Raw genomic sequence first — 12909 nt, 5'->3', positions numbered from 1 at the left:
TATTTCTTTGTGGAAAGAACAATCCTTGACTATGGGTCCAATATCCCAAACAAATATAAATCTAAATGAGACTTTGCTTTATAAATTCATGTGTTTGGAATGGAGCCAGCACTGGGTTTACTAGAACTAAAGGCAGTGAGTGAGAAGGGATAGGAGAGCAGAGTGGAGAAGGAATTCCAACAGAGATTTACCTAAGATGGTAACTATGGGATCCCTTCTGTCTGCTCCTCCAGAAGTTGGTTCCTCTAAAAAAGTTGGGCACAGGCCGGGCTCGGTGGCTCAGCCTGTAATCCCGCGCCTTTGGGAGGCTGAGGTGAGTGGATTGCCTGAGCCCATGGGTTCGAGACCCGCCTGGGCAACGAGACCTCATCTCTACAATAAATCCAAAAATCAGCCGGGCGTGGTAGCGCATGCCTGTATTTCCGGCTACTTGGAAGGCTGAGGCGGAAGGATGCCAGAGCCCAGCAGGTCGAGGCTGTGGTGGCTGGGAGCGGCCACTGCACTCCAGTCTGGGCGATAGAGCGAGACTCCAACTCAAAAAAAAAAAAAAAAGTTGGGCACAGTAACATGGATGGAACTGGAGGACATTAAGTAAAGTCATCCAGGCACAGAAAGACAAATATTGCATGTTCCCTCTCATAACTGTGAACTAAAAAAATTTGATCTCACAAAGGTAGTGAATACATGGTGGTTGCCAGAGACTGAGAAGGATAGTCGAGTGGGTGAAGAGGAGTAAAGAGAGATTGGTTAATGGGTACCCAAACACTGTTAGAAGGAATAAGACCTAGTACTGGGTGACTATAGTTAACAATAATGTATTGTATATTTCAAAATAACCACAAGATTTAGAATGTTCCCACCAAAATGAAATGATAAATGTCTGAAGTGATGGATATCCTAATTACCCAGATTTGATCATTACACATCATATGCTTGTATCAAATATCCCAAGTACCCCATAAATAGATACAACTATTATGGATCCATAAAGACTAAAAAGAAATACAAAATAAAATAAAAAGATTGAAGAAAAGATGAGAAAAACATAATGCAAGCAAGAGCCCTAGAAAGACGGCAAGAGCTAGATGGTCTGAAAATTCATCTCTTGATACCACAGAGATGCATTTGTACAGAGGCCACTCTGGGTGATGTCTGAGTCTCTGTGGATACAAGTCCTGCTACAACAAGATTCTACTGAAGGGACAAGGACAGTGGAGCGGTGAAGATAACCCAGATGAGAACCACATCTAAAAGCATAATAAACTAAGCATCAAGTGAACTCAGGCCCCATCCACACTCAGCTCCTCACAGCCTTCCCCTTCCCTACCTGCAACAGACTCAGTTCCACAAACATGTGGATTCTGGAAGGTTCTCAGGTCTTCCATTTATTTCCTCTCTCAAATTTTAGAAATCTCCTTCTTTAATTAGCTCCTCAGCTTCTCATGGCAAGAATTTGAAACACCAATTTATATTCAGATTCCTATTTTCGTTAGGGAAGCAAGAAGTTAGAGCTAAGCACACCATGAAGTAGAGACAGGGATGGAGACGTCCCCACTCCACCTCTCTGGAACAGGGAAGATGATCAGGGAAGGCAACAGGTCAGGGCGGTGAAGGGAGTCAGTGTGGACACAGGGGTGGGCTGGTCTTCTCCTCACATTGTCCTAACAGGAACGCAGACCCATTCAAATGTCCTTTGCAGAAAGAGAAGTCAGAGGCTCATGAAGTCACAAAAGGGAGGCGAGAACACATCTTCTATCACTTCTATCACTCAGTCCCCCAAAAGGCAGCTGGGTCAAGCTATAGAAGAAAATAGGCATGAACAAAATTCAGATGAGCCATGATCTTCTGAACAGCCCACCACACACTCAAAATGTTCCCCAAATCTCCACAGCCCAGTTGTGTCTCCTCTTCCCCACTCCCTCCTCCACCACATCAGGCCCCCAGGGTCACACCTTTACAAACCGTGAGAGACACATCAGAGCCCTGGTTACTGTCACCACCTGGATGGAACAAAACAGGACCTGGTCAGAGTCCACAGGAGATGTGGTACAGGAGAAATTATGGGGTGGGTGAGCTCCCCCATGGGCTCCTATCTACCCTGTTCCAAGAACCTGAGGGATCATGGCCGCCACACTTACTTGCAGCCTGAGAGTAGCTCCCTCCTTTTCCACCTGTGGAAAGAAAATGTCCAGTGAGAGGCCAGAGAGGAGGCAGGCCCATGAGGTCCTAGAGGAAGCCCTAGTCTTTGATCCCAGGGAAGTTTCCCAAACTGTAACTATAGACCCACGACAGCATCAGGAAACAAGAGGAAAGGAAATGTATAAGAACTGGTCCAGCTCCCCCCTTGGAGGTCTCTTCTCAGCAGGGACCTTCCCTGTGACCTGTGACTATTGGGAATCAGGTCCCCAACACCACAGTATTCAAGGTGAAAAATATGTCCATTATTTCCACATGTGCTTTGCATCAGAGTAGGTAAGTGCTGGCATACAGGGCCCCAGGCTGGATAAGCACCTATGCGTGGATGGTACTTCCCAGTCATGAGGCCAGACACACATCTACCAAAAACTTGAAATGCCCAGTGGGACCAGAAAACCCAGACCATACCCCTCACTCCTTCCCTACCTGAGTTCTTCTTCCTCCACATCACAGCTCCAGTAACCACAACTACAAGGACAACCAGGCCAGCAACAATTCCCACAATGAGGATGGTGGTCTGGGAAGATGGCTCTGAGAAAGGAAGGGAAGGTGAGGGGCCCTGAACCAGGCCTCAGCCCTGACCCTCCAGAAGTCCTTCTGCTTTCCCTGAGAAGAGACTCGACCCCCACCCCCCTCCTTACCCCACTTCAGGGTGCGGGGCTCTGGCAGCCCCTCGTGCTGCACATGGCACGTGTATCTCTGCTCCTCTCCAGAAGGCACCACCACAGCTGCCCACTTCTGGAAGGTTCCTTCCCCTGAAGGCCTGGTCTCCACAAGCTCCATGTCCTGCGTTTGGTCCTCCCCATCCCGCTGCCAGGTCAATGAGATCTCTGAAGGGTAGAAGCCCAGGGCCCAGCACCGCAGGGTGACGTCGTCCCCATCAGGGTGGGGGTGGTGGGTGACGTGCGTCTTTGGGGGATCTGAATAAGAATCAGAAAATTCAGGCACTTTGCCTCCCTCCTGGGACCCTCCAGCAGCGCCCATGTGACCATCCCGAGAATGGACAGGACAACTGGGGTGGGGGAAGAAGTACAAAGCACACACCAGCCTGACATGGGCAACTGTGATAATCTATTTCTCGGAAAGTTCTAGACTCTGAGGAGAGAATAGGGACTTCTGGTCCTGACCTGAGTGGAGGCCAAGCGACTCCAGAGAGCTGGAGTCGACCTCCAAACACCCTGAGTGTGAGGCAGAGAACAAGGCCTGAGAGAAGAAGTCATGATGCTCAAGGTTGCTGCAGGAGTCAAAGGGAATCCCTGATTCCCATTTCTGGGACTGTCTTCCCCTCCGTTCCCTCAGAGACTGCATCGGTCCCTTCCTGTCCCAGAGAGAACGGCAGGCCCGAGTCGCTCTCTGGAACAGGATCTGGGAACTCAGGAGGATTCTTCCTGCTTGGACCACGGGGACGGCGATATTCTAGCGCTGACCCCATTTTCCTCCCCTCCCTGTGGGGGCCAGCCTGGGGATGGGCAGGAGGTCGGGGAGGCGCCCGCGGCCCCGGTCTGGCCCCTCTTACCGACGCGCTGCAGCGTCTCCTTCCCGTTCTCCAGGTATCTGAGCAGCAACTCCACACACCGGCCCTCCAGGTAGGCCTTCCAGTGATCCGCCTCACGGGCCTCCTCCCACTTGCGCTGGATGGTCCCAGCCGCCGTGTCCGCCGCCGTCCAGGAGCGCCGGTCCTCGTTCAGGGCGATGTAGTCGGCGCCGTCGTAGGCGAACTGACTGTACCCGCGGAGGAGGCGCCCGTCCGGCCCCACGTCGCAGCCAGATAGCCTCTGGAGGGTATGCGGCCCTGGCCCGGCCCCGCCCCGCGGTCAGCCCCGCCCCCTCGGCCCCGCCCCGCCCGACCCTCGGGATTTCTGGCCGAAACCGAAACTGAAACCGGGTAAAAGCCGCCTGAGCCCCTTCCAGGGTCCCGGCGGGTCCCGCGGCCTCGGGGTGAATCTCGGACCCGGAGGCTCGGACGGCCCCCGCCGTCCGTGGGGAATCCGAGGGGCCGTGACCTCTGACCCGGCCCGGGGTCCCTCACCGGCCTCGCTCTGGTTGTAGTCGCTGAGCGCGGTCCGCAGGTTCCCTCGGAAAGTCTGTGTGTCCGCCTTGCAGCTCCGTGTGTTCCGGTCCCAATACTCCGGCCCCTCCTGCTCCATCCACGGCGCCCGCGGCTCCAGCCTCGGACCCTCCGCGTCGCTGTCGAACCGCACGAACTGCGTGTCGTCCACGTAGCCGACGGCGAAGAAGCGGGGCTCCCCGCGGCCGGGCCGGGACACGGCGGTGGCGAAATACCTCAGGGAGTGGGAGCCTGGGGGCGGGAGGGGCTGAGACTCGGCCCGACGCTCCCCCCGGCGCGGATCCCCGGCCCGAGGCGGACGGCGAGAGGGGGGAGGGGGCGAGGGCTCGGGCGGCGGAAAGAGGCGGCGGGAGAAGGGGGGACAGGGCAGGGTCCGGGCGGCGTAGACGCGGCCTCCCGGGTCCTGCGCTCCCGCGGGCCGGTCTCCTCCCTCATCCCCTCAGGGGCCGTTTCCCTCCCGCCCCGCGCTCACCCTCCCGGGTCTCGGTCAGGGCCAGGGTCCCCCAGAGCAGCAGGAGGAGGGCGCGGGGCGCCGTGGCCGGCATCCTCGGGTCAGAGGAGACTCCAGGTTCCGGCGGGGCCGTGGGGACTTTATAGCCGGACCCGCGGCCACGCTGATTGGCTTCGCCACGAACCCGACTCCCAGCGGGAGGGAGACGTGCGGCCGCGTCACGAGTATCCGGGAGGAAGGGCCCGACGCAGGTTGAAGAGAAGTGAAACTCCGGGCTTGGGGAATCCCCTGCGCCGGGGCTCCCCACCCCAGACACCGCCCGCGGGGCCGGAGACCCTGAGAGCCTCGCCCCGGGACCTGGGACTTGGCCCTGACGCCCTCCTCCGGCACCGAGCGCGCTTTGTCACGCTGTCGCCCGGAGCCCTGGCCCAGAAGAAGTCTCTCTGTGGAAACCGGGGAGAGACGCCGGTCCCAGCCCTTTCGCTTCACTTCTCGCCCTGGAATCCTTGCCCCTGAACGGACTCCCTTCCCTGCGCTCATCCTCTCCCCTGGACTCTTCTAGAATACAACTCACCCCAGGGACCCGATGCAGAGTGAGCTCCCCTGGAAATGCAGGTGTAAGCACAGGGGTTTTCTCTTTAAACCTGGAGTCGTGTCTGAAGCACCAGAGAAAGAATCTCCTCCAGACCATTTACTTTTTGCTAATTAACTACAAAGGGCAGCACAATCTCGGTAACTCCTGAGTGATCAGGAATCTTATCTGTAAGGGAAGTGACTTTGGCCCCTTCATAGGTAAATGTGTCTAAACAGCATTGCAATCACATGAAGTTTCCAAGTTTACTTTCCTAGTCTATGTCTCTGTGACTCTCGGTTTTTGAACTTTAAATTTATCTCCATTCCATAGCCCCAGTTTCTGTGTGTGAGTCCAGGACATACAAATACAAAGAAGCACGACTTGTTACTGTGTGTTGCAGCCAGGAGCCTGCCCAGACTGTAACCACCTCGGAGCTGCAAGGGCTCAGTGCAGTCCCAATGCCCTTCACCAGTGCTGCTGCACTGCGGGTCTTCGTGGATGACCCACGTCTGAGGTGTGTGGGTATTTGATGGGGGCACTTGGTATTTTTTTAACCCGATTCACAGAAGGACACTTGTTTTTAGGCAGTCCCACAACTGTATTAGCTAACAAACGCAAAGGTCACCCAGCTAGGCTCTGTAGATAGATGTATAAAAACTTTATGAAACACTGTTTAAATTGGAGAATTCCACCGCTTTAGAATGCTTCTCCCTGCTCCTTTTCCTCACCTCCTGCTTCTCCAGCCCTTCTCTCTTTCCCTCCCGTCCCTCGGGTCCTCTTCTCTTGGTCCCCATAACCCTTCACTACTGAATTATGACATTAGTGCTGTCCCCTCACCTGCTACCCATGACTATTCACCCCACAGTGGTGAGCAATCCTACTAATGTGATCATGTCATGTCATTTTTGACTTAAAACGCTCCAGTGGCTCCATGTCACTCTTCTGACGCCTCCAGGATGTGAGGCACCTGAGCACAGGGACTTGGGACTGTTTTGGTCTAAGTCAAGTCTGCAGCATATAAAGTCATACCTGGCTTTAAATTAATTTTTGTTCAGTGAAGAAATATTGTATTAAATACAATTGCATCACATAAAATTATAAATGAAAGAGCTATAAAAATGTTAGGAAAGATTTCATGCATATCATGAACGGTGTGTATTATTTCATAAATGCATTTCAGTGGAGAAAATCTGTGTTATCTATTGAGCCTGTGCATTGATTTTCTATTACTGTATAAGACATTACTATAAACTCGATGGCTTTAAACTACACCCATTTATAAGTTTACATTTTCTTTTCTTTTTCTTCTTTTTTTAAATTTTAAAGATGTGGGGTACAATTCAGATTAGAGGTACAAATGGTCATGGTACAGGTAAAGTGTGGGCTTTTGGTCCCCACTTTGCCTGGTTTGAGATCTGTGCCCTTAGTGATGAAGTGTGCACCCTTCCTCTCCTCTCCTGGCAGTTTCCCATCACTGCCAATTCCTTTCTTATTGTAGTATGATCATTGCTTAGAGTCTGCTTGTATCCCACATCTTTAAAATTTAAAAAAAGAAGAAAAGAAAAAGAAAAGAAAATGTAAACTTATAAATGGGTGTAGTTTAAAGTCATCGAGTTTATAGTAATGTCTTATACAGTAATGAGTGAGAACATGTGGTACTCAGTTCTTTGTTTTTGTGATAGATCACTGAGTATTATAGACGCTAAATGCATCCAAGTTGCTGTGAAGTTCATAATTTTGTCCTTATTTATGGCTGTGTAATATTCCATCATGTATACGTACCACATTTTTTTTAATCCAGTCCACTTTTGATGGGCAACATTGTTGGTTCCATGTTTTTGCTTTTGTGAATAACACTAAAATAAACATGCATGTGCAGATATTTTTTTCATAGAGTGATTTGAGTTCCTTCAAGTGTAGTCTCACAAGGGGGATTGCTGGGTCTTATGGAAGGTCAATTTTTAGGTCTTTTAGGAATCGCCAACTGTTTTCCAGAGGTTGTACTAGATTACACTCCCACCAACAGTGTAGGAATGTTCCCTTTCCCACATCCTCTCCAGCATTTGTTTTTTGGGGGTTTGGGGGGGTTTTTTTGAGTTATTGATGATAGCCATCCTGACTAGACTTAGGTGGAATATCAGTGTGGTATTAATTTGCATTTCTTTGATGATTACTGAGGCTAAGCATTTTTTCACTTCTTTTTTAGCTGCTTGTTTTTAGCTCATTTTTAAGACACTTCTTTTAAGAAGTGTTTATTCATTTCTTTTGCCCACTTTTTAATGGGCTGGTTTTTTTGTTTTTTGTTTTTTGTTTTTCTTTTTGGCAAGTTTGAAATCCTTGTAGATCCTGAATGTTAGGCCTTTGTCAGATACACAGTTGGCAAATATTTTTTTCCCAGTCTGTGGGCTATCTCCTCACTGCCTTGATGATTTTTTTTTTTTCTTTGCAGAAGCTTTTTAATTAGATGGGGGTCCCACTTGTCTATCTTACCTGTATGGCATGGGCATCTGGGGTTTTGATCAGGAATTGATTGCCTATTCCAATTTCCATAAGGATGTCTCCTGCATTTTCTAAGGTTCTTATAATCTGAGGTTTTATGTTTAGGTCTTTGATCCATTTAGAGTTGATTTTTGTGTATGATGATAGGAAGGGACCTTGTTTTAATCTTCTTCATGTGGTCAGCTAGTTTTCCCAGCACCATTTACTGAATAGGTTCTTTCTCTCCACAGCGGTTGCTGGTGAAGACACTGTTGAATATGAGTTGGTTGAGAGATTGAGATTTTGCTTCTGGAATCTATTCTGTTCCATTGGTCTGTATGCCTGTTCTTATACCAATACCAGGCTGTTTTTATTATTGTAGCTTTATAATAAAGTTTAAAGTCTGGAAGTGCATTACCTCCTGCTTTGTTTCTTTTTCTGAGGATTGTTTTGGCCATTCATGGTCATTTATGTTTCCATATGAATTTCTATATTGTTGTTCTAAGGTCTGAGAGATTGATGTTGGTAATTTAGTGGGTATTTTGTTAAATCTCTAGATTGCCTTGGGTAGGTAGGATGGATAGCTTAACCATGTTGATTCTTTCAATCCATGAGCATGGAATATCTGTTTTTGTGTCATCTTTGATTTCTTTCAGCAGTGTTTTACAGTTTTTGTTGTAAAGGTCTTTCACTTCTCGGGTTAGGAAGATGCCAAGGAATTTCTTTTGTTGTTGTTGTCGCAATTGTGAATGGGATTGTGCTTTTTATTTGATTTCCTGCCTGTTTTTTTTTTTTTGGTGTATAAGAATGTGACTGTCTTTTGCATGTTAATTGTATACACTGAGACTTTGCCAAAGTCCTTATCAGTGTAAGGAGGTTTTTGACAGGTTCTCTTGGATTTTCAAGGTATAGGATCATTTCATCAGCAAAGTGGGATAACTTGACTTCCTCTTTTCCTATTTGGATACCCCTGATTTCCTTCTCTTGTCTGATTTGTTTACATTTTCTTAGTCAGAAATCCAGGCATGGTGTGGATAGGTTCTCTGGTCAGGGTTTTATAAAGCTGTACCCTCATCTTGATCTTGGGGTCCTCCCCAAGCTTATATACAGCCTGTGGGAAGAACTGGTTTTCTGGCTTTTATAGGACTGAGGTCCCCATTTCCTTGTCAGCTCCAGGGTGGAGAAAGGGGAGGACTGTCCCCGATTCCTAGTGCCACCATCATTTTTGGCCACATGCTCCCTCCCTCATTTTCAAAGTCCACAGTTGAGAAAATCCCACACACGGAATCCCTCTCCCACTGTGACTCTCTATGCTCAGGAAAAACCCAGTCCTTTTAAGAGCTTACCTGATTAGGACAGTCTAATCTAGGTTAATTTACTGTCTTATGGTCTACTGACTTGATATTTTAATTACATCTAAAAAATTCCTTCACAGCAGCACTTACAATAATGTTGACTGAATAATAGGGAAGGTGAATTCCCAGGAGGTGGCTTCTGGGAGGGGTCATCATAGAATCAGCCTGGCATCACCTGGATCTTCCTTTCATGTTTAATTACATCCCATTGGAAATCAAAATTCAAATAAATAGATTGTCATGATTGGTAATAAAATACATCCTGTTTAGCCATAGAAATTCTTACCTTCTTAAAATGATGTTTAATTCTTTTTTTTTCTGAGTTGGAGTCTCACTCTGTCGCCCAGACTGAAGTGCAGTGGCTACTCCCGGCCACCGCAGCCTCAACCTGCTGGGCTCCGGCAATCCTTCCACCTCAGCCTTCCAAGTAGCCAGAACTACAGGCGTGCGCTACCACGCCCAGCTAATTTTTGATTTATTGTAGAGATGAGGTCTCGCCTGCCCAGGCATGTCTCGAACCCGTGGGCTCAGGCAATCCACTCACCTCAGCTTCCCAAGGCGTGGGATTACAGGCTGAGCCACTGAGCCCGGCTGACATGTTTAATTCTTAACATTAAGTTAGAGCATATGAAAGTCAAAGTGTAATAAGTCATTCTCTCTTTGTAAGTTATATTAGTTATCTACTGCCGCATGAAAAATTCCCTAAAACTGAGCAGCTAAAAACAACAAATTTCTGTTATTTGTCACAACTTTTGATGCTCAGGAGGTTTTTCTGAATGCATCTGGCTTAGGGCCCCTCGTGACATGCTGCATCATCTGAGGGCTAAGCTGGGGCTAGGGATTCACACGAAACCTGGCTCACTCACATGGCTGTTGGAACAGACCTCAGTCCCTGGTAATTTGGTGCCAGGAGACCTCAGTTCACAGCTACATGGACCTTTGCCCAAGGCTGCTTACAACATGGCAGCTGGCTTCCCACGTAGCTCAGGATCCCAGAGAGAGAACCAAGGTGGAAGCCGCAGTGAATTTTATGTCCTACACATGGAGTCATAAGCGATTACATTACTCTGTCTGTTAGAAGGGAGTAATTAAGTCCAGGCCACATTCACAGGGAGGAAATCAAGCTGCACTTCTGGAATGTAGGACTATCCGAAAATTTAATACATGTTAAATGCAAAAGTGAAGTTGTTGTTTCAGAATTTGTATGTATCAAATGTTTCTTTCATCTGATTTTTTTTAATGCTATGAACGTCTCTTCTTGATGTAATGATTAAAAGTTTGAGACATCACAGAGCATTGGGTACTGGGAGGAAAACTTGAGACGGAAACACAATATCTCTATGTTTTTTCATACAAATACCTTTAATACTAATGTCCTCTTCAATACGTTTCAACAAAATTGTGAATATAGAGTAGCTAGAGCAAATAGTTCCAAGACTTCAGTGCCATAACAAAGGCTTTAAAATAACTATCTTTGTTTTTCATAAAACATTTCTAATGGAGTTTAAGAAGGCCAAATATACCAGTTTCATAGTTCGATATCATCTTCAAAAATAGTTGCCTATTCAGACTTCTTTTCAGTTAGAAAAATTTGAATTTCCTACTTCAATCTGTATACCTTAGCATCGTGACAATTTTGGCTTGATACAGCAGGCAGAATTGTTAACCCCAATCTAGTAATGAGACTATTCAGTGGGCAGTCTATAATAAATTTAACATCTTTCGCTGTTTTTTTGTGAGATGTGTAAGAAGTGATTTGGATACCACTATGATTCTAAACAGCAATGCTATCACGTGCTTCTACAGTTTTTTCTAAAGTAGCTCTGGTGTATTTTCCATTTACATTTATGTTTTATCATTGGCTATTCCTTTATGTTTTCATGTTTAATTTAATTTGAGAAATAATGTGCTATTCCAGTATTATAAAAGTTTAATTCAGTTGTGTGCATGGTAAAATATAAGTAACACATCAAGTCTTTTGCAAGACGGAAATGCCTTGCACATCATATTGTTCACCAGAAATCTAAAGAGCTGCCAGTGAGTCAAAGATCACGTGACCTCTTTCTAGCCAAGGCTGCATCCTGGTCTGCTCTGTCACGTGACTCATTACAATTAGTTGTAACTTTGTTCCAATGTGAGTAGTTTTTGCTAAGGATTTTTGCAAAGAACTTTGGTATTTTCTTGTCCTCTTTCATTTTTTAAAAAAAAAAATTTCAGGAATAGTTCACAAGCTGCAATTTGAAAACTGCAGTGTAAAGAGTGATGATCATGAAACTCCCTGGGCAATCAGCACTGAAGAACCTATGACCCTGAACCCACAAAGCCGCCATGTCCTGCTGCCTAATCCCTTCCCTGAGAAAGAGCATCTCTCCAGAGTCTTATGTTTACTATCCCCTTGTATTTCTCTAAAGATTTTTACAATAAGTGTCTATATCCCCAAACCAAATATTAGTTAATTTTGCCTGTTTAACCTTCCTGTATGACAAACTCATTCTGCCTGTATTCTTCTGTGATGTACATTATGTGTAGGAGAGTTACCCCTCATGTGGGAGGCTGTCTTCATTCATTTTTGCTGCCCTAGTTTTGCACTGTATAAGTACACCTCAATTTTGCTACTTTTCTGTTGATGTGTATGTGGTTGATTCAAGTTTCTTCCATAAGCATTAATCGACAAGTTTCCTGGGCACATTGGTAAGAAAGTCCTCAGAGTATATGATTAGAAGTAGGATGTAAGATCTCATGGTGCATGGACTTTAACCATAATAGATAAGGCTCATTTCATTTTTAAGGTGCTTGTGCCAATTTAAGCTTTTACAAAGAATGTATAGGAGTTTATGTTGCTCATGTGTTCTGAAAACTGTCAACTGAATGTGGGTTGAGAGTTAAAATTCACTGTTTTGGTTGCAGAATTACTCCCAGATATTTTTTTCAGACAAAGCTAATAACCTTTTTTTAACTTTATCCCATATACTGTGGCATCATACTTTTATCATATATATCCAGATAATACTCTTTGTGGTATAGCCACAAACACATGGAGATAGTTCATATGTTAGGAATTCTTCCATAATGACATAGAAGGAAAGGGAGGGAGAGAGGGAGAGTGGGAAGGAGAGAGGGAGTGAGGAATGAAAAACTACCGCTGCTGGAGCTGCCTGCCACCACAGCCTCTGTCACCAGATTGGATATTGACAGACCCTGGAGGAAATACAATGGAGGAACTAGTCGCGGAGTCCCAGCAGAAGACAAGATGCAAAGGCACCTGCACTGCTTTGTCCTGGTACCTGGGTGAAGACAGGCTTCAATCCTCCCACGTGAACAACAGAGCTACACCCTGAGACCAAAGGAGTGAATTCAGCAGCTCTGTGAGGTTGACCATTGTCGACCCAGGGAGCATAACATGGGTGCAGTATCCCCAGAAGAATGGCCCACCGAGGAGACCTAGTCGCCCCATCACCTTAAATGGAACAGCTGTGGGACTACAGCTGCAACCAGAGATGAAGAACCCAGCCCAAAGCAGACGGGTGGGAGTGTGTTTTAAACTGTGCAGCTCCCTTCCCTCGGTGATTCACGAGGTGTGTGACCCAGGCGGCAATGACTTGATCAATGCACATGGAGAGGTCTGAACACAGGCAGGTCTATTGGGGGCAGTTCATAGCCTCTTCTTGACTCCAGGTAGAGTAGGAGGACAGATCTAGAGGTCAGAGTTCCCACCCTGTGCTGCCCGTCCTGCCTGGGTTACGCAGAGAAAAACTCTGACGTTTCAGAAATGGCCACCAGAGGGCGC

General features: G+C 47.0%; 1 protein-coding gene across 1 annotated transcript; it reads right to left on the bottom strand.

The window, feature by feature from the left end:
• Positions 1-1355: 1355 nt before the first annotated feature.
• LOC103276998 (HLA class I histocompatibility antigen, B-37 alpha chain-like) lies at positions 1356-4859 on the bottom strand. Its single transcript, XM_021707224.1, has 8 exons — positions 4737-4859; positions 4226-4495; positions 3713-3988; positions 2838-3116; positions 2623-2727; positions 2139-2171; positions 1963-2000; positions 1356-1797 (listed from the first exon to the last, which is right to left on the bottom strand). Exons 1-8 carry the CDS (start codon positions 4807-4809, stop codon positions 1765-1767), a joined length of 1107 nt encoding a protein of 368 aa, XP_021562899.1. The 5' UTR covers positions 4810-4859; the 3' UTR covers positions 1356-1764.
• Positions 4860-12909: the final 8050 nt, after the last annotated feature.

Source organism: Carlito syrichta, unplaced genomic scaffold (assembly GCF_000164805.1).
Source record: "Carlito syrichta isolate Samal-C Ts95f unplaced genomic scaffold, Tarsius_syrichta-2.0.1 Scaffold316450, whole genome shotgun sequence".
Taxonomy (NCBI): domain Eukaryota; kingdom Metazoa; phylum Chordata; class Mammalia; order Primates; family Tarsiidae; genus Carlito; species Carlito syrichta.
Note: the sequence above shows the minus strand (reverse complement) of the source record. Positions and strands in the feature narration are given on the sequence as shown.

Excerpts from the sequence above, each read along its gene's own strand:
- LOC103276998 (XM_021707224.1), bottom strand. The coding sequence starts at position 4,809 with ATGCCGGCCACGGCGCCCCGCGCCCTCCTCCTGCTGCTCTGGGGGACC. Across the intron at positions 2,172-2,622 it reads GTGGAGGAAGAAGAACTCAG|GTGGAAAAGGAGGGAGCTAC; the intron begins GTAGGGAAGGAG and ends TTCTTTCCACAG. Across the intron at positions 1,798-1,962 it reads GCTCTGATGTGTCTCTCACG|CTTGACCCAGCTGCCTTTTG; the intron begins GTTTGTAAAGGT and ends TTTCTTCTATAG.